Below are 21,233 nucleotides of genomic sequence, written 5' to 3'. Positions count from 1 at the left end.
CTAAGCTCATTACTACCCTTGAATTTAGACCAGGTTTGCTTCCACAGTTTTCTATTTTTGTCGAGAGAATGGCAAATCTTCTCACTTACCCAAGTTCAACACCTGAAACTTACCTTTGCCTTCTATTTTCAGGCTGCATATGCAGATAATTATCAACCCCTGCCAATGATTTCTTTGACCCATCCCTCAAGTCTGCTCGTGGCCACCAGGCAGACCTTGAGCTGTAACAGCCTCTGATCGTCTTCCCACAACTGACCCACAGTAGTGCCTCCAGAGGAACCATCCTTAACCATATCCAGTCACCATCTGCTCAGAGCCTTAAGTGTTATCCTCTGGCCCCTAAGTAATCTGATCTCACCTTACTTTCCAGCCATGGCTCCCAGTACAGACTCTGCCCTTCCACTGGTCCAGCCCCTTTGCTCCCATTGCTTCTTGCTGGTTTGCCCTGCTTCTCCTCTCCACCAGTACAAAGCTGAAATTTTGAAGCTGAAGACTAGTCATGGTGAGTCACTGTTCAGATCCCTTCTATGGGTCTCTTCTTCTCTCAGGTCATCTCTGAGCTCTTTGGTAGGCTGACATGATACCCCAGGATTTGGTCTCTCCCTGATTTTCAAGCCCCACTGGTTGTCCCTCCTTTCTTCACTCCACATGCCCCAGTTATAATGAGCTACTTGGTGGCCACAAATACACCATGGTTTCTCGTGTCCTGCCTTAACACATACTGCCCTCTCTGCCTGGAAATTCGTGTCTCCTTTATTGGCCTGCACAACTCCTGCAAAGGACCCAAGTCAGGCATCACCTCTTTGGTCAACCCTCCCTGGCCCACTAAATGTCCCCACCCCACCTGTGCTCTTCTCAGTGATGGCGCAACCACCCCATGATGCTACTATCTGTTCACTCCTCTGTCTTTGACACTGAACTGTGAGCTCCTCGAGGTTCCATTTACTTCATCCCCAGGACCTGGCCAGGGTCCGGGCAGCTATTCAAACATTTCTTGAATTTATTCATTTATTCATTAACCACTATTTGTCGGGCATCTATCTTGTGCGTGGCACTGTTAATACACTGGGGAACAAAACAGACCAAGCCCCTGCTACTCAGTTGGATGGATGGTTGAAGAAATGTATGAATGCATAATGAATAAATGAATGAATGAATGAATGAATGAATGAAATTTTGGTTACATCCTAACTTAACTTCACACCTAATTAAATTCTATCTTAAATGTAGCACAAATGGTTTCATGTCTCTTGGCATCCATCTCTAACTGTGCAGTTAGCTGTCAGTGGCAGCCGATGGCTTCGCTTTTTTGTGCTTCTGTGACCTTGACCAGCACAGTGTTGTCCAAGACAGCAACCCCAGCTGATTGAGTTTCCTTGACTCGAGAGTGGCCAGTAGCGGAGGTCCTTTTATCAGATGGAGAAGCCTGGTCTTAGAGAAAGGAAACAACTCTGGGTCTGAGGAGATGTAGCGATTTTCCTTTCCATCACAATACCCTTTCTATCCTAAGACAAGAATGGCAGTGGGGTCACTGTCTTCCCCAAAGACTCCCAGCTATATGCCTTTCCTCTTTGCCTTTATCAATTTAAGGAAATGTTCCTTGAATAACTATCCCATCGCCCATCTAATTGCCCAACATCCAGAACACCTTCCCCGCAGAATATTCCCAAAATCACTGTGTTCATCAATGAAAGGTCTTTTTCATTTCACTTCTCCAACACGGACCACAGACCTCCTGCACCATCATGACTTTGCCCTAAATGCGTCTCTCTCCTATCACTAGTACTTTATATTGTTCCTTAAATTTATCTACTTAAAAAGTACATGTTAAATCAGTAAACTTTAAAAGCTCTTTATATTAAATACATTTTAAATTGCTACTCTAAATTATAGTAGCTATAGTGGAAAAACAGTTTCATGAGTCATAAATAGAAGGTAACTATAAAAATCCATAACTATTAAAAACAAAGTGTCTATCCTTCTATTGCTTAAAATGATCATCATCAGTGGTCTACACACCATATTTTAGGAAACACTGTACTAGACTTCAAAAGATGTTTTTCAAGGCTGGTGAGTTAAAACTACTGAGGCCTGGACCCACCCCCAGGGACGGTGGTTTCATCCATCTGTGCAGCTTGCACGTTGGCAGCTTTAAGTGCCCAGGTCATTCTGACATGTGGCTGCAATTGAGAAGCATTGCTCAAAACCAGCTGTTCTCCACGTGTGGTCCCAGGACCAGCAGGATCAGCATCATGGGGACCTCATTAGGAGTGCAAATTTGGGGCCCCACCCCAGACTACTGAGTCAGAAATTCAGAGGGTGGGGCACAGCCATCTGTTTTCTAGAAGACCTCCTGGTGGTTCTGAAGCACACTACAGTCTGAGAATCCCTGCCCTGAACCAGGTGACACTGGGCAAAGTCTCCGAGCCCTGGGGACCCGGTTTGTGTCTAGAAGGAGGGTTTGAACTGGACGATCTTTCCTCTGGATTCTCCTGGGGCTTCCACTATCCCACTCCAGCCTTCTGTGCTGCTGGAAGGGAACGCTGCAGACCCTCGGAATAGCAGTCCCCGAGTTGCACAGTGGTCTGAAGGTGCGGAGTGTCTGTCCCCCCTGCTGCAGAAGTTACCTCTTGGGGCACCTGGGTGGCTCCATCAGTTAAACGTTTGACTCTTGATTTTGGCTCGGGGCACGGTCTCACTGTTTGTGGGATTGAGCCCCATGTCAGGCTCTGCACTGACAGCACAAAGCCTGCTTGGGATGCTCCCCCCCTCTCTCTATCTGCCTTTCCCCCTCCTCTGCTCTCTCTCTCTCTCTTTCTCCTTCTCAAAATAAATAAACTTTAAAAAAAAAAAAAAGAAGAAGAAGTTACCTCTCTTTAAAGTCGTCTGCACCCGCCTGGATATTCTCTGTCTGAAGCATGAGCCGGGCATTTTCCAAGACCGCCTCGCCCACCTAGAAAGATCACACACATCAGAGGAGACAAGGTCACTGGACCATCTTCCCTTACTTCCCACTGTGACTCGCACTGGGCACAGAGGTTCTGGGGAATAGAGCACTTTTCTTACAGCAAATATTTTTAGAATTCAAGTATCTCTCTCCAAAAAGGTAGGGAGGAGATAAACCACAAAGCATAAAATCTGGGTTTCTTTTAAGAGCCTTTAGAGTTGGATTTTTGGAGCTAAAATATTACTCAAAGGCAGACTTGCTGAGCTCTCAACTGCCAGTGAAGCTTCTGGCTCCTTAAACGAAGTTTCACTGGTTTGATTTAGTGGCTCTTAACATTTTCTGCTCATGGGTGCCTTTGAAAGGCTGACGAAATCTTTAGGTCAGTGCTGTCCAATAGAACTTTCTGTGGTTATAGCACTCTTCTATGTCTGCACTATCACGGCCACACGTAGCTACTGAACACTCAAGATGTGGCCAGGATGACTGAGGAACTGAAAATTTAATTTCATTTGAATTTAAATAGCCACCTGTGACTAGTGGCCACTGTACTGGGCAATGCGGCTCTAGAATTTCATTCATCCTCAAAACGTACATATGAACATAGATACACTATGCATACAGTCTTGGAGTTTCCTGGAGCCATGAAGAGTGGCTTTTCAAAACTGGCTCCCCAAACCCTACAGAGTCCTTCAAAAGTGGGGGTTGGGGGGTAGTTCTCTCCTTGATCTGAGAAACATAGATATTACATATGTAGCTTTTCTATAATCTTCAGTTTGGGGGGGATAAGAGGACAGTTACTTTAAAAGAAGGACGCAAGTCACTGTTTTCAGTCCTTTTGTACTTGGATGTGAAAGTGTTGTAAGCTCTTCATTGAGTGGGAGGTCTTCCAGCACCAGAAGTCAGAGATGGCATGAGATGAGAAAGTAGGAGAGGAGAGACCCTCATCTGCCTGTTCCCCAGGGTTCCCCAGGGCTGGGCTGGAGCTGAGAGAAGATCAAATTTGGTAGCAGGAAATTCAATGAAACGAGACAGGACATCCCCACTGAAACAAGGCAGGACACAAATCAGTACTCTCACTGTGGTTGGGATTTGGCCCACCTCTGTGCTCTCTCCATTTCCCCATGGGACCCCTAGCCCACCGTGTTGACATGGACCCTCCTCAAGCTTGGCTCCTTGTTAACTGCTAGGTCTCCAAAGCCTGGCTTACGGTAGACATTCCATCGATACCTGCTGAATGAATGCATGCATGAATGAATGGTGCGACCATGGGTGAACCGTACCCCTCCCTTCCCCCGTCAGGGTCTGGAGGTCATTTCTATTCCTCAGAAGCCCCCTGAGATTTTGTTTTTAGTTAGGTAGGGCGAGGCCAACAGATTGGGAGATGGCTGACCTTGAAAAGATATACTCACAGTTCCCAAAGGGAGGGGCAGCCACACCAGGAGGGGCCATATAATGAAGTACAAGGGTTGGCTGCAAAAGGATGAGGGGAAAGTGTGGGCAAAAGCCTTTATTGTGGTTTTCATGGGAAGGATGGGAAGGAATGGGTGAGGCAAGGTAAATAGCCAAGTGGGTTTAGGATTGAGTAGTTTGAATCATTTCAGCAGTCTCTATGGGTCCCTGGAATGGTCGCGGGCCACCTGGGATGATTAGAGCAGAGGAATATTGCCTCTTGGAGTGTAAGTGCCAGAAAGAGAAGGCAGATGGGGTACAGACTCTCGGACTCTTGGATTGGCTGGTTTGCATATCAAAAGCATGTTGGGAAAGTGGCTTATCTCTAAGATCAGCTAGCTCAGTGAGGGTCTAACAGCGAGGCCCTAGATGCCAGAGCACCAAGAATACAGAAAAAAAGAAAATACAGTTAATATTGTTGAATATAATTCATCTAAAGGGCCACGGCTATGTGAGGCCTCCCTGAGGACTGGCTTTGGCTGGTCTGGCCGAGGCTCTCTTCAACCTCCTGCCCGCAGTTGTGGCCCTCATCAGGAGCCCCTTTTCCAGACTTTGGTTGCCACTTTACAGATGCCATTTTCCAGATGACAGACTCAAAGCCAAAGGCAATCAATCACCCTGCTGGATTTCTCACAACAATGCCCGAGCAAATGTCCCACTCTAGTGTGGGACACCGAATCACAACAGGTATCTAGACTGTGGGCCCCAAAACTACGGCTGTTAGAGAAGGCGGCTTTACAATCTCTTTAGACAGGGTGGCCATACAGGGGCAGCTGTGGGCAGATGTGGGGCCTGGAGCTTATGCAGTGTGGGAGACCGCCTTTAAGAAAAAGAAAAAAAAAATAAAGACTAATACAAAGGGATATGCACAAATAAGGGACCCTGAAGCTTAAATTCTTAAAATTCTTCACCTTGGTACAGCTTAATTTTGTCTGTTTGTTTCTGCTTTTTAAATTTGGGCCCCAGGGGGTGGGCAGAAAAAGTACAAACCAAGCAGCACTCTGGCGCCTATGTTGGAAACGCGTATTGAGAGTCCTACGATTCGGGACGAACAGAAAGATGGCTGAAAATGCAATCGCCCCAAGTCCTGCCATCCAGCATAAGCACCGCCAGCATTTGGATATGTTGTATTTCCTCTCAGCCTTTGCTTTGCCCAGCTACAACAGTACCCGGTGTGTTCATTTTTAACACTCCCCTAGTTGATTGCAAACTTTGTGCAGAAGAGGTGGCAGGGAGCCATCCACGAAGGAGTCTGATAGGAAATGCCAGCTGCTGCGTGATTGGCTGCGGTGAGGGGTCGGCTGCTCAGTGGTCCTCCTGCTCAGTTGGGGTTGAGGACAGGAGCGCTTCCTGGGGCAAATTGGATAGCAGACAGGGTAGTTGCGTCCAAATGTCTGTCCCAGGCAGCTCGTGTGGCACTGGGTTCAGGGAAGCTGGAGGCCTTCCCGCTCTAACTGTTGTTTAGTGACAACCAGGGGCTTATTCAAGCCTCAAGCAGAGGCTAATTATAGGCCCTGACTTGCCAAAGCACGGTTGCTGTCCATGCTTCCCCATCTCCTTCACATGAGGAACTTAAAATAAACCTCCAGCCCCCAATTCAGCCATAGAGCACTTCACTGTTCTCTTGTGGGCACCTCAGCCTAGCAGAGGGGCGTCCTCTCTGGAGTTCGTGGTGGCTCAGCCTCCCCCACTGTAGAAAGGGCCCGTCAGGCAGCATGACCAGGGCTGGGACCTTGGCCCAGGTTTAGCACAGGCTGGGGACTGGGCTGGTGGCCAAGGCCCAGAGTAAAGCACGGAGCCTGCCGGGGCACAGGCTCTTTGTCTTCCCACCTGGGAAAGTTTCGTGAAATCCTCCCCAGGGCTGAGCACGGGAACTGCAGAAGGGAGGGCATGCACTGACCACCTACGGATGTGCCCGGCACACCTGCTGGGGCTGGCTTGTACTGGCTTGCCGGGGCAGGCTGGTAAATACTTCAGGAGTTTTGGGAGCCAGCGGTTAAACACAGCCATCACGAACATTTTAATTATGTGAACTTACAATTAAATAAATTATACGAAAAACACCATTAATAAATGCTCAGAATACAAAGGCCATAATTACTCATCACTTCCTCCTATGTTTGACTATCATCCTGCTAGTGAGGTTATTTCCTTCTGTTGTGTCTGCACAGTGGAAACACCGTATGATGTATGTTATGTGCGTCTCTTCTCAAGTGTGCATTCACTGACAGCATGTTGGTAGCTTCGTATCAGCCGTGGTGAGAGTGTTTACACCAGGGAAGTTGGTAAACACGGTAAACCAGAGCCTTTTATTTATGGAAAGCTGATTGTTACACAGATCCTGGCTGGGCCTCACATGCTACTGAATACTTAACACTCATGACTTCACTCGGTGCTCCTGATATTCAGCCCTGACAGCAACACACCTATTTTACAGAGGAGGGTGTCAAGGCCATACAGCAGTTGCCCCAAATCACCCGGACGGAGCAAGGCAGAGCCAGAACGCCAGGCCAGGTCAATGTGACTCCAAAGTGTGTGTATTTTTGTCATCAGCTTTGGAAACTAAAGGGCTCATCAGCATCAAGAGAGAAACTCATTGCGGAGGACTGTCTTCTGTCTTTTTCCTGTAACGGAACAGCCAGGAATCGTGGTTCCTATTTGGGCTGCGTCACGGAGAGAAAGGGATGTCTTCCCCACTGGCGTGAGGCAGCTCACCAAATCAAACCAAAGCAAACCAGCTCCCACGCCAACCTCCTGAACTTGCATTTCTGAGCTGGTAAGCTAAGCAGAGCTGAGCAGACAGTGGGGCCAACTCTGAAGAAGGCCTGGAGAAATCCTGCTGCGGAGTGCTTTGCTGTCCAGCCTACAGAAGAGACGTCGTCTGCATTTAAAACTGAGGGAAATGCACATTCGCTATCTGGTCCTCTGAGGTTCACGCTTGAAGAGGATGCAAATTAACTTCACCTCTCTGGTCATCTTTTCTTTCCAGGAGTGAAGGCCATACAAAGACCAAATAGTAATATGTACGGTCACTAGGCTGATGCCATGCATACAAGTGTCCTTGCTCGTAACCCCGGAACCCCTCCTGCCCTCTTTTCTAATAGGAAGAAAGTCGGAACCAAGGTAATAGTTGCACAGCAGGGTGAACCATAAGGGTGGCTGGCTGGCAGCTTGCGTGTGGCTGCTGGGAGGGCCAGAGGGGATGACCTCTCCTCCTCCTCTCTCTCTCCTTCTGCCCAAACCAAGCTGACTCCTGCCAGCAGCATGGGATGATTGTTTCGTCTGTGCAAGATGATTTAACACCAGGTCTCCTGGTAAAAAGAGACGCTGAGGGGCGCCTGGGTGGCTCATCGGTTGAGGGTCCGACTCTTGATTTTGGCTCAGGTCATGATCTCACGGTTCGTGAGGTGGAGCCCACATCGGGCTCTGTGCTGACAGTGCAGAGCCTGCTTGGGATTCTCTCTCTCTCTCTGCCCTTCCCCTGCTCTCTCTCTCTCAAAATAAACATTTTTTTTTTTTTTTAAAGACAAGCTGATTTTCATAGCAGCATCAGTGAGAATTGGTGTGGGAAATCAGGTGGTCTTGAGGGGATAGGCCTCAGGATTTGGAAGTTTTGCTGGAGTGAGAAACGGAAGATACCTTCGAAGCATACAGTTCAGTGGAGGAGAACAGCAGAGCTGACTAAGTACCATGGGGACGGGCAGTCAGAAGTCAAGTAAGGCGCAGGCTTTGTTCTGAGAGGGATGGTGCAGGTAGGGGTAGGGGTGTGTTCACAAACTGCTTTGGCTTGGCGTGCAGCTCTCTTAGTTACCTCCCTGGAACCATCTTCCTCTCGCCTCCACGTGGAGAATTCCTTAGCACACTTTATGTAGGTGGTTCTCAAAGTACGGTCCCAGGCCCGGCAGCATCAGCACCACCTGAAACTTGCGGGAAACGTGAGCTCTCAGACCCTACCTCAGACGTCTGAGTCAGTCTCTGGAGGGTGGCCCGACAATGCGTGTTTGAAAAGCTTTCCAAGGGCTCGCAGGGCACACTTGGCTTGGAGAACAGCAGCTTTGCGCAGACCTTCCTCCAGTCCTGCTCGTGCTACCTCCCAGCCTGCTCCTGGCTGTTCCTCCGTGACCTTGCCTGTGTCGTTGTGTAAACCTAGAGCACCCCGTTTTACCACCTCACACCCCCTAGGCCTTGCCCCCTGAGAAACCTCTCCCCATTTTAATGCTCATCTCAAACATACCTTCCTCTGCAAAGTTTTTTAATTTATCTACTCACTCATTCTTGCCTTCATTTCTTCAGCACACAATTATTGTTTCCTCTGTGGCGGGCTCTGTGTTGGTTGTAGGGGAATCAGCAGCTACTATAAGGGATGCCATTAGAAAGGTAGGAAAAGGCCAGGCATGAAGGGAAGGCTGTGGGAGCGACAGGAGGCGGGATTTGCTGGGCAGCCAGTGAAAGGTTTTGAGACGGGCACAGGTGCGATCTGTGCAGTGAGTGTGTCCCCTGACTCTTGAGGGAAGGGCAGATTGTAGGATGCAGGGGAGTGCACTGAGGGCCCAGCTAGGAAGCTCTGTGAGAGCCCAAGGGAGATGATGGCGGCTTTGACTAGGGTGGTCATCGGGGCCATGAAGAGAAGCAGACCTATCTTGTGGATGGAACAGATGGGTTTTGGTGATGGAACAGTTGTGGAGAGAGGGAAAGAAAGTAATTGAGGGTGACTTCTAAGTTTTTAGCCTGAGCTACTGGGTGCATGGTGCCTTTGCTGACTCTCTTCCTCCCGCCTTAGATCATTCGTGCATTGGAGCCACACCCCGACCTGTGTACCACACCTAGTAGACAATGACATCGGTCATGAACCCCCCTCCTCCACTCACCAGCTTGGGCCGGTTACTTGGACATTTCTAAGATTCGGTCTCCTCATCCAGAAAATGAGGATAACACCACCCCCTACCTCCTAGGGAAGATGTGAGAGTTAAACGAACCACAGAAGGTGAAGCACTTGGCTGGCTGCCTGGCACAGAGTAGGCTCTCCATGCATGGCAGCCGTTATTATCACTGTTACATGTCTTAGGCCACAGCACTTGGCCCATGACTGCTGAATGGATCTGATGGGTGTGTGCAGCCTGGCACTGTTCCCTCTTCTCTGTGCAGGCAGTTGAATGAAGACTTCCATCTAGTGGCTTTTTTTTTCTTTCAGTTTTTTCCTGTCCATAGTCATTTGAAAAAAGCCCTGGTCACTGGTACTATGATGAAGAGGACCTTAGCCTTTCCTACTGCTGTTCCTTGCTATGGGTACAGTTATTAAAATAAATGATGCTGCTGGTGGCAGGTGAGGAATCTGACCCTCCTTGTGTTTTAAAAAGGCGAGGACAGGGAGTATTTTTAGAAGGGTTATCATTTGGCCCGAGGGTACAATGAATGCTTTATTTGGAGTTAAAGACATTGGCCTGCCAGCAGCTAGAGCTACAGGTGCGGGGAGGAGGTGGGCAAGACTGGGCCCCTGGGAAATTAGACGTGGCTGGTGCGGTGGCAGGGGATAGGGGTCCCTGGAAACACTTTACACATTTCTTTGACTCTCAAGTTTAGGAGGAGTGCTCAGTACGACTTGTTCTGGCAGTAAAAGAACAGGAAGTCATTATCCGTCCCTAGCACCCCGCTGAAACTGCATCTTCATCACGATGGTACCAAGCCCCACAGATGCTACACCTGCCAGCGACATTTGTCACAGAAGATGTACTTTACTCTCTTGGCCGCTGTGACACAGCTCTTCTCCCGCGCTTCCTCCTATGTCACTGGCCATTCTTGCTCAGTCTCCTCCACTAGGTCTTTCTCCCTCAACTGACCTCTGCGCGCTAGAGAGTCCCAGGCTGGGTCATGGGACTTGTTCTTTTATCCCTAGGTGATCCGGTACAGTAGGTATCAGTTGAACGAATGAGCCCAGCAACAGCGCTGCCTCTTTAGGGAGAACCAAGGTGGTGAAGACACGGTTCCTCCCTGGCTCCCACCTAAGACCACCTCCCTCACCTCCCAGGTCAGAACTCCATCGATCCCCTGCATCGACGTGCTCCAGTTCCTTTCTGCTGCACTGCCCAGCCTGGGTTCGAGGCCCGGTCGTCTCTCCGGTGGTTTTACCTCATTGTTGCTACCCAGGGACGGACAGCACAAAGCCCAAGCACATGGAGTTAAGATTACAGCTACAAGTGCAGTTAGGGAGCGTGTCACAATGTCATGGAGAAGTTGAAGCTTCTCCAGCAATAGCTCACCCCTGAGTGCAGTCACAGCCGGTGGGGATCCGGAGAGGACCAGGGACACCTGAGGGCTAAGGTTGGGTCTTACTTTGGGAGGCCAGGACAGTAGACATTTCTGAGTCTGTACTGCAAAGAAATGTTGACTTCATCATCAAGCTGTGCTCGGTCTGAAGAAAGAATGTTATTGTAGAAGGGGTCAGATGAGCACGGGCTGAGAGGCCAGAACTGGTGAGTGGTGTTATAAACAATTTTGGGGCAATCAGGAACACTCTGATCTCTACAGGTTGTCCTCTGTCTTGATGAGTACAAACCTCCTTAGGCCTCACCTTTCCCAGAAATGTCTCTATCCCTCCCAGGACTGGTTCTGGGCTTACCTCGCATCCTGCCTCCTCTCTGGGAAACAGAGGGGTTGATCTGGAGAGCAGCAAAGCCCTAAGGAGCTGAGCACTAAAGAGTAGCCACCACTGTGTGGGCCCCCCTAGTCCTGGGTGTCTGTATCACAAAGCCTGCCCTTCAGGGCCTAAGTTTCTACAGACGTCCTAACAAAAATCTGAGTTTTGAGTGCCAGGCACATCAAGATACAGTGACCCTGGGAGGCTTTGTCTGGGCAGCCAGCTGATTGGTCTCTCTCTCTCTCTTTTTCTTCTAGATTTAGAATGAATGCTTTCTAATCTTCCATTCCCTTTCTTACTGTAATGAGCTTACTACAATGCAAACTTGAACTCACATTTATTCAAGAGGGTGTTCTTGAATAAACCCTCACAGTTTGCGCCTTTCTCTGCACTTAGCTTTCTCTCTTCTTCACTCTCCTGCTGTGAACTGAACTATTTCTTCTGAACAGACTCAGGTCTTTCCAGCTTTCAGAACCTCAGCCCATGCTGCTGCCTCTGTATGTCATGACCTAACCATGCCACCCAGCCTCCATGCTTTCCTTCTCTGCCAGGTAAACTCCTAGCCATCCTTCAAAACCCCAGCTCAGGTGCACTGGTAATCCTCTGTCCTCCCTAGACCACCCTGCGGGCATATCTCTTTCAAAGCAGTTGTCACGCTGTATTTTATTCTGACTCATTTCTCTTTCCCTACCACTGACCTGTGTGTCCCCGGGATGGGGACAGTCTCCCATCTCTGCCTCCTCAGCACCCGGCTCAGTGCCTGGAACAGGGACACTAAATATTTGTTAACTCAGTAGGTGAGGTAAGCTAGCTGAGGAATGCAAATAATGCAAACATATAAGGCAGTATGTAACGAGATGTGTAGGACTAAGTATAAGATGGCTGAGAACTCAAAACTTAGAGCCAAACTTCATAAAACCCAAAATAAAAGCAAAGCAAACCCAAACATTTTTAAAGCACATAACGTTTTATGCCACGATAAGCCCTTCACAGTCAATGAACCCCACACCAGCGGCTGTACAAAATGGGTGTGTGTTCATTACAGGGGAGGATATAGACCCAGAGACTTGCCCACAGCACCACACAGCCCTGCTGAATTTAACCCGTGTCTCCTGGACTCCACAACCCATGCTCTTTTTTACCCCCTTAAAAAGACACTTTTTTTAATGGGGAATTTCAGCTAGGTAGAACTATATATAAAGGTGGAGAGAGAATAGAATAATGGCCCCCCTGTCTCCCCACTTCAACAACCAAAATCTCATGGCTAATTTTCAAAATCTCTGTTGCTGCAAACCCCCTCTCCCGTCTGAGATTATTACATAAGTATCACTTCATCTATAAATATTGCAGGAGTCATGCTCGATGTTGTACTCCTTGCATTTTAATTTAAAAGGTATCAAAGTAACACGTACACTTGATTAGAAGAAATGCTGGTAAACACTGAGAAGAAATGCTGGTAAAGAAAAGCATTCCCTGCCCCACGTCTTGTCCCAGAGCCCCAGTCCCCAGTAGCTTCCACTTTTCATCTGCCCGGAGCTTGCCCCATATTTCTACAGGTTTTTGATTGTTTGAGTTATCAGCCATAGACATCATTTACTGACTTCCCAGCTGACAAATGAAGATTATGTCACTCACACTCCACCACCCTTTTCCTGTATTTATTGACTATCTTGATAACTTTAAATAATGAAGCTCTATTTCTCGCTGTATCAGTTATGGAGTTTCTCTTTCACACTTTTGCGCCCTCTTACAATCACAGGTGATTTATCTTCTAAGGTCAAAGGGAAGACACAAAACCAGCTTAATTACTAACCTACTTCACTGATGCTTGTGTGAAATACAGGTCCTTTCTGCTAGGAAGTACGATGTAGGTGCCCCTGTCAGAAGCTACGGGCAGATAGCCAAATTGTTTTACTTCCCAGCTGAGCATCCTCGGGCCTGCAGAAAAATGTCAGCTACTTGGATTATGTTCCATGGCGCTGCATGCACACCCCCACGAAACCACCTTGCCTTACCACCACGCTCGAGTCCAACGTTAGGTGGCTCCGTTTCTTCTCTTGAGAGATGGGGCACTTTATCGTGATAGTACCAGGCACACAGTAATCCCTTAGTGGATGTTTGTTAAATGAATAAGTGATACATGTTTAAAGAGGCAAATGTATGAAATAACGAGAAACCAATTCGCAAGCAACAGACTGGCAAACCTGTGGGAGGAGAGGGTGTGGAGAACGCGGAGGTCGGTCTCACATGCTGTTCCAGAACGTAAATTCGTGTAGCCGCTTTGGGAAGCAATTTGGCAATGCCATAGAAAAGCTGACGGCAGGCATGGCCCACTCTGCTCCTACCTACTGGCCTGGAGCAGGGTCAGGAAATTTGTCGCTTTGTCTACAAAGGGCCGGACAGGAGATACTGGAGGCTACGGGCGCCGACAGTTTTTGTTGCAACTACACCACCCCGCCCTTGTAGGATGAAAGCACAAGTACACAATTAGCACATGAGTGGATGTGACTGTGTTCCAATCAAACTTTATTTACAAAAGCAGGTACCTGTTTGCATTTGGCCTGCCTATTGTCTGCCCACCTCTGACCTAGGGAAGCTCTTCTGTGTGTGTGAGGTTTATGTATGCCCTCTCCTGTTTGCGACAGAGAAAACTGGAAGCAACCTACATCCATCAACGGAAAACTTCATAACCTATGATGTATATACAATGAAATGCTACATGTATCACCATGGATAAATCTCAAAAACAAAATGAGAAGCAAAGAAAGCAAGTCGCAGAAAGAAATATTATGGGATGGTTAATTTTTTTTTAATGTTTATTTTTGACAGAGAGAGAGAGACAGAGCATGAGCAGGGGAGGGGCAGAGAGAGAGGGAGACACAGAATCTGAAGTAGGCTCCAGGCTCCGAGCAGTCAGCACAGAGCCCTACGCGGGGCTCGAACTCACAAACTGTGAGATCATGACCTGAGCCGAAGTCGGACACTCAACCAACTGAGCCACCCAGGTGCCTCTGGGGTGGTTAATTTTATGTGTCAACTGGCCATGGTGGTCAGATTTGGACAAACGTTATTCTAGATGTTTCTGTGAGGGTGTTTTTGGATGAGATTAACATTTAAATCAGTGGAGTCTGAAAAGAGTAGATTGCCCTCTGTAATGGGGAGGGGGGTGGCCTCATCCAATGGGTTGAAAGCCTTAATAGAAGAAAGACGAGTGCTCTCCTGCCCCAGGGAAGGAATTCTGCCAGCAGCAGATGATCTTTGGACTTGAACCGCAATGTTGGTTCTTTCTTAGGTCTCCAAACCACTGACCCCTTAATCTGGGACATGTAGACTCCATTATCCTGTGAGCAAATTCCTTACAATAAATCTCTTTCTCTCTCTAGAAACATCCAATTGGTTCTGTTTCTCTGGAGAACCCTAATGCACAGTATGATACAACTTAATATCAAGTTTAAAATCATGCAAAACAATCCTATAAAGGGTTTATTATACATATATAGCAAAACTGGAAGAACATTGGTGGGAGTGGTAAAAAGCCAAATTTAGAGTAGTGCTGGCCTCTGGGGAGGGGATTGGAATCAGGACAGAGCACAAATGAGGTTTCCATTGAAATCTTTGATTTCATGTTTAAATATAAAAGGTCTGCAGCAAATAACACGGAGACTGACAATTCTGGATGTTGAGCACTCATTTTCATATGCCTGAAATATTTCATAATTAAGAAGAAAAGAATGAGAGAACACCAACAACAAGGGAAAGAAATCTAGCGTGGTGAACGGAATGCGATAGACTCCTAATGTGCAGAGAGGGAGACTGGCTGGAGAAGGCAGGTGACGGAGACTCGGGGGAGGGGAGTGCCTCTAGAGCTCCAGAAAAGGCCTTCTTGGACCGCCCTGGGTGAAGATGGAGTGGGACTGGCTGTGGACTCAGGTCTGGGGGCCAGCAGAGCAGGACAGGAGGTATGGGGACAGGGGAACCGAGAACAGCTGGGCGAGTGTGGGAGAGGCAGTGTGCGAGTGGCTGCGGAGGTGTGGGTGGGCCAGTGTCAAGGTCACAGTCACTGGAGCTCTCCCAGTGGCCCTTTGTATTCATCCTAAGGGGGCCCTTTAGAAATGGTTAGCCTGGACTTCCTTCTGACAAGGTTTGTTTCCTGCGTGCCGGCCGGAGTCAGAGGAGTCCGTGTTCTCACCGGGGACCTGCTGAGGCTTAAAGCAAATGAGGAGCTCTTCTTGTCTACTTCAGGGGTGGCTGCTGGGGCAGACCGTCAGTGCTCAGCCCGCAGAGTTTTTTCAAACCGCCTTTGTATGCCCCCAGGTTCCACTTCTTTTCCCTTCCCACAGCCTACACCTGGGCTCTTTTTGGAGCAGTGCGCTCAGGCCACCCCAGCCCACTTTCCAGTTCCCCTGGGCTAACTGCCGCTCTGGGAATGACTGACAGGTGTGGGGTGGGAAAGCCACCTCCCTTGCTGGGGGCTGGGGCAGCTCTGAGGTGGAGCTTCCCTCCCAGTTCCCTGCAGGGTCAGGCTGAAGCTGAGACCTGGCCAGAGACTATTCTCTTGCTGGTTCCTCCCTTGCTGGTCTCTCTTGGGAGCACCTCCATAGTGTGTCCCTCAGTAAAGAATCCTGGACTCGGGCTCTGCTTCTTGGGAATCCGTCTGGGACAAGTGTTCTTCTCAGCCTCCTGCCTTGCATCCCAGAAACCCTCTGGAGTACAGGTGCCTTAAGCCTGGTCTGTCTCAGTGGAGCTGGGCACACAGGTTCTGGAACCAAACTGCCTAAACCGATCTCTGTCTAGATGTGTGATCTTGGAAAAAGTTATTTAATTGCTCTGTACCTCAGTTTCCTCATCTTCAAAAAAGGAGTCATGAAAGTATTGGCCTCATACAGTTGTTGTGAGGTTGAATGAGTTAAGAACCTCAGAACAAATTCTGGCATATATAGTAGATGCCCAATAAATGTTAGGTGCATTAATTAATCTCCACTGGAAGTTTAAATGGTGTTTAAATGGCACTACGTTTTTTTAATGTTTATTTTTGAGAGAGACAGAGACAGAATGTGAGTAGGTTAGGGGCAGAGAGAGAGGGAGACACAGAATCCGAAGCAGGCTCCAGGTTCCAAGCTATCAGCACAGAGCCAGATGGTGGGCTCGAACTCATGAGCTGTGAGATCATGACCTGAGCCAAAGTCAGACGGTCAACCGACTGAGCCACTCAGGCACCCCTAAATGGCACTGTTTAAAGAGCGTTTCTCTCTTTCCCATTCTTGTTTAGGGCACGTGCCTGCAGGAGATACAGGGTGTGGGAGCAATAGGTGAAGAGCTAAGCTGTGGGCTGCCTTCCACATGGGAGGTGGGGGTGGGGAAGGGGGTGGGGGTAGGGGTGGGACGCCTCTGCAGAATTCTCTGCCATCTGCTTCCAGGAGACCTAAAGTCAGAAATGTCATTACAGAGTCTTAGAATGCAAAGGGCTCATGAAGATCATGAAAGATGAAGACCTGAGGCACAGAGAGGTGTGATGGCCAACACCAGGCCCTAGGGCAGGTCCTTTGCCCTTTAGAGTCCAGCAGCAAGGACTTCTGGGAAGATCACGGGCTGTAACTGGAGAGGCAGGGCTTCAAACCTGTTACTTGGGGATTGTGATGCTCTATTTGTAGACTATCTGTAGCCTGGGGAAAAGGAAACTTGCTCCCCAGGGTTTCAAGATGATGAGAAGAAATGTATGGGGGGGTGCCTGGGTGGCTCAGTTGGTTGAGTGTCGGACTCATGATTTCGGCTCCAGTCGTGATCTTATGGAGCCCCTCATCGGGCTCTGAGCTGACTGCAGAACCTGCTTGGGATTCTCTCCACCCCTCCCCTGCTCCCATGAGCGAGCACGCTCTCCCTCTCTCAAAATAAATAAACTTAATAAAAATAATAATGAAATGTATGTGTAACAACACAATGTTAACTCATCTGGGCTGAGACTGGGAAGTCCCTGCACTCCTCTAATGGCCCCCAAAGGTGCGCCCATCCTGGGCACAGAGGTGGAGCCCATGACAGGCATGTTAGCCTGGGCTCATTGGAGAGGGGTCCTACCCAGGAGGGCAGCCTGGGGCTGGGGCTGAGGGAGAGGGGCTGCTAGGGGGGGGCATCAGCTGAAGAAGGGGCTTCTCCTTGTGGTGGGTCCAGCAGGGGAATCTTAGAAGAACCCAGAAAAATCTGTTAAGAGAATCTGTTTTAAACTTTAGTCAGACCCAGACACTGTGAAGCGACCTCACAACAGTTTCTCTCATGGAAGAACTCTCTGGCCCTCTTTCCCTTTCCTTTCTCCCTGCTTACACTTTGGTCAGGTTGAAACAGCAGTGGGGTGTGAGGATAGAAGAACTTCCAGCAAGAGGCGCTGGGCCCTACCTGGGGCGGGAGACAAGGGTCCACGTGTTGAATGATATACCGACTAGACATTCTATTTACTGACTTGGGACCGTGTTTCATGACTTAAAATGAGCATGGAAGTTTTAGGTAATGACAAGTGATCAGAAAAGTCATGAGACTACCCAAGTTTTCAACCAGAGGCAGGAGACAATATTTACCTCCCAATGAACCGGGAGAGGTTCCTCTCAAACCAAAGCTGCTTTTAGAACGATGCCTCATGAGTCCTTCTTGTTCAATGTACGGTTGACATCCATCATACAGGTCTTGGCACGTAGCAGGCACTCAACAATGTGTGGATTTATTTACTCATCATACCTCTTAGAACTTCAGGTCCTAGAGTCTGAGAATCTTGACTCTTTAATAATATTTGAATTCCCATAGTTCCTGGTACACAGTAGACCCACATTCAATGCCTGATGAATGAACATAACAAAACTGAATTCTGTGCCAGCCCCACAGCAGCTACCATGACAAATGTAACACTGTCAAGACTGCCGGTGAGGAGGGAGGCAGGGCCAACGCATGCCAACATCACTAAAGATTCCGTACTTACAAGTGACACTAATTACACCCATGGACTGAGAATCTGCAGCTGAATCTGTGACACTGACAAAGACTTTTTCTACTCACATTATTCTCCTTAAATTTTAAAAGGGTCGGGGCCATCATGGCAGGTGTAATTATCTCCATCTTTTTGCAGATAAGAAAGCTGCAGATGGGAGAGATTAGGGACCTGGGTGAAGCCTTTGGGGAGCCAAGACTTGGGGTATTCAAACTCAAGCTCTGACCTAAAACCCAAATGCACAGAAAATGCAACTGAAAGAGAAAAGGAGCGGGGGCGGGGGTGTGGGGTGGAGAGGAGGGGTTGTTTTTCCATCATAAATGGAAGCAGGAGAGAATATGAACAGACTTGCTGGCTAATATATGCAACGTCTCAGGGAAAAATGAAATTTTATGGTTGATTTATAATTCTCAGGAAATGGGAGCCATTGTGGAAATTCTGACATAAACACAGAGACTGCAGGGCAGCACGGACCACGTGGCTGGCCTTTCAGATCAGGGTGGCATTGACAGCGAAAGGATGATTATAGCTGTCCAAAACTTAACACAAATGACATCTTGCAGCTGGTTGACTAGGTATGCAAGACAGTGCTCGGAGCAGCTAGAAGGTGGTGCCGCCCGCCAAAGGGACAGAGTCAGAGGCAGCAGTCGGGGACTCCCCCGTCTCCAGGGGGGCCCCCTGCCGGTTGGAGAAACCTGGGGTATATTCCGGCAGATGTGGGGAGCTAATAAAACTTCTGCTTCACCAGGGGTGGGGCACAGGCTGCCACCCGACCCTCAGAAGTGAAGGAGGTGGCCGACATGTACTGACTGTTCCGGGTCTGGGTCGGCCAATCAGCTGAGCCACAAAGGGTTCTTTAGGTACTTCTTCCCTTTAGGCTTTGCACTGCTCAGAGATAATTATGGGCGGTGACAGACAGGTATATGGTTGGAGACTTGGGAGATCAGAGAATTCCACCCTCTCATTTTACAGATGAGGAGCCTCAGAGCAAAAGGGATCGCTGCAGGGCACAGAACTGGTTAGCGGTCAGAAGCGAAGACGGACGAGGGGTCGGCTGTACTTGGTGTCTTCACGTCCATGAAGGGGTTGGATAAGGCGACCACCTGCTCACCAGAGTTAGGGAAGGGAATCTGGCCTATCCCCTGTGTGTCTGCAGGGAGACGTCAGTGTGACCCAATCTCTTCATTTAACAGTTGAGGAAACTGAGGTTTGAAAATGTGGGGTCACTTGTCTAAGATCACATAGAAACGTAGTGACATTTACTATATTTCTACTACATGAATAGTCCTCTCTTAGTCTCTCTTTTCTGAACCTCCAGCTCCATGTGCTTTGATAGGATTTGGGATCTGATTCCAAGTGCAAAAGGAGTGAGGGTGAAATGGAGTATGTACAGAAATATTGGTCATTCTGGAACATTTTAAAATGACATTTGAGGAACTGGGATAAAATATTGGGAATCAGGGGTCACCTGGGTGGCTCAGTCAGTTAAGTGTCTGACTTTGGCTCAGGTCATGATCTCACAGTTTGTGAGTTTGAGCCTCACATCTGCACTGGTGGTGCAGAGCCTGCTTGGGATTCTCTCTCCCTCTCTCTCAATCTGTCCTTCACCATTTGTGCTATCTCTTTAAATAAATAAATAAACTTAATTTTTAAAAAAAAATATTGGGAATCAGGACTACAGTGTGAAAGAAAACAGTAGTTACTCCTATGTGTCGAACTGTGTACCACCCAAAAGATACGTTGAAGTCCTAGTCCCCCAGCACCTGTGAATGTGACCTTAAATGGAAGTAGGGTCTTTGCAGATGTAATCAAGTCAAGATGAGGTCATTAGGGTGGGCTCCTGGCCAATGTGACTGTCCCTCTTGTGAGGGAAAGGTGGACACAGACACACAGGGAAAATGAAGGTAGAGGTTGGAGTGATGCTTCGACAAGCCAAGAAAGGCCAAGGATGGACACCCAACAACCAAAATAGGAGAGAGGTCCAGAACAGAATCTCTCTCACTGTCCCAGGAGGAACCAACCCTGCTGATTCCTAGATTTCTGACTTCCAGCTTCCAGAACAGAAGAGAATAAATTTCTGTTGTTTTACTCCACCTGACTGTGGCACTTTGTTATGGCAGCCCTAGCAAACCAAAACAGGTACCTCTTATTAACCAATTACTTTGCTGGTTAAAGACCATTTGTTGATTTAGCCAATGTTCCCTGTGTGTCTGTCGGGTGGAAGGCACTACGCTGGGTGCCAGAGAGAGAGCAGGGAGTGAGAGAAGCTAACTCCTGTCTTCCCGAAGCTTACATTCTACTTAACCCGTATCATCTCCCAGAGTCCTCACAACAGTCCTGCGAAACAGGGATCATTCTCTTTCAACTTAGAGATAAGGAAACTCACTCTTCAGGCGTTAGTAACTAGGCCCAGGCCTCACTTCTGGTAAGGATTAAGGGCCTGGACTTGGCTCGGTCTGAGCCACTGCCCTGCATTCACCCCTCACTGTGTTCTACCTCATTTACTGCTTACGTGCATGACTGCCTAGATAGACTCTCGAGGGGGAGAAGGGTGAGAAAGGCGGGAGTGTGGGTCCCAGAGGCACCGAGTGGGCCCTAAGTCACGTTACAGTCAGGAAATGACACATCAGCCCCAGGTCTCCAGGGTCCTCATAGTTGTGTGAGGCAGAGACCCTTCACACTCCTGCTCTGTCTCCACAGGCCTGCTGTCCCCGTTGAGAATGAGGGGGCTCAGGAGGCCCAGTCTGGGGGGAGGAAGTTGAGCCACGGCCTCGCCAGCTAACAAGTTGGCCACAGAACCCTCACCTGCTCTGAACGTGCATACGGTATCAGTGATAGCCAGACAGGGTCACTCTGTGATCTCGGTGGAAAGAGACAGAGATAAGACCATGCTGAAATCATATCCAAACAGAGAGGAAAGGATGCTCTGCATTCACAAAACTCAACATCCCTCTTCCAGCAGCACAAGTGATGAGGTTTACTACTTACTGTTTATGAATGCCCGCCCTGTGCCTGCTTTGTGCCTCCCATCTCCTGGATAAAACCTATAAGACACCCAGTCATCACACTGCCCCCAATTTCTGACAGCATCAGATGCAGAACAAATCCTTGCTCTGAACCTTTACCCCAATCAACCAGCACAAGTACAGACCTCAAAACAAGCCCCTCTGACTCCCTCTTTCTGAGATGTCCCAGGTTCTCCCTTGCTGCAGCAAGCTGACAAACCTGACTTT

The 21,233-nt window shown here is 48.6% G+C and overlaps 1 protein-coding gene across 1 annotated transcript in view; it reads right to left on the bottom strand.

Moving 5' to 3' along the window:
* The window catches only part of BFSP2 (beaded filament structural protein 2), a 68,179-nt gene that overhangs the window by 30,127 nt on the left and 16,819 nt on the right, over nt 1-21,233 (bottom strand). Inside the window, exon 2 of the mRNA XM_058729921.1 lies at nt 2,871-2,953. Within this exon, the coding sequence (XP_058585904.1) occupies nt 2,871-2,953 (83 nt within the window). The remainder of the gene's footprint in view (nt 1-2,870; nt 2,954-21,233) is intronic.

This window comes from Neofelis nebulosa, chromosome 5, assembly GCF_028018385.1.
Source record: "Neofelis nebulosa isolate mNeoNeb1 chromosome 5, mNeoNeb1.pri, whole genome shotgun sequence".
Taxonomy (NCBI): domain Eukaryota; kingdom Metazoa; phylum Chordata; class Mammalia; order Carnivora; family Felidae; genus Neofelis; species Neofelis nebulosa.
Note: the sequence above shows the minus strand (reverse complement) of the source record. Positions and strands in the feature narration are given on the sequence as shown.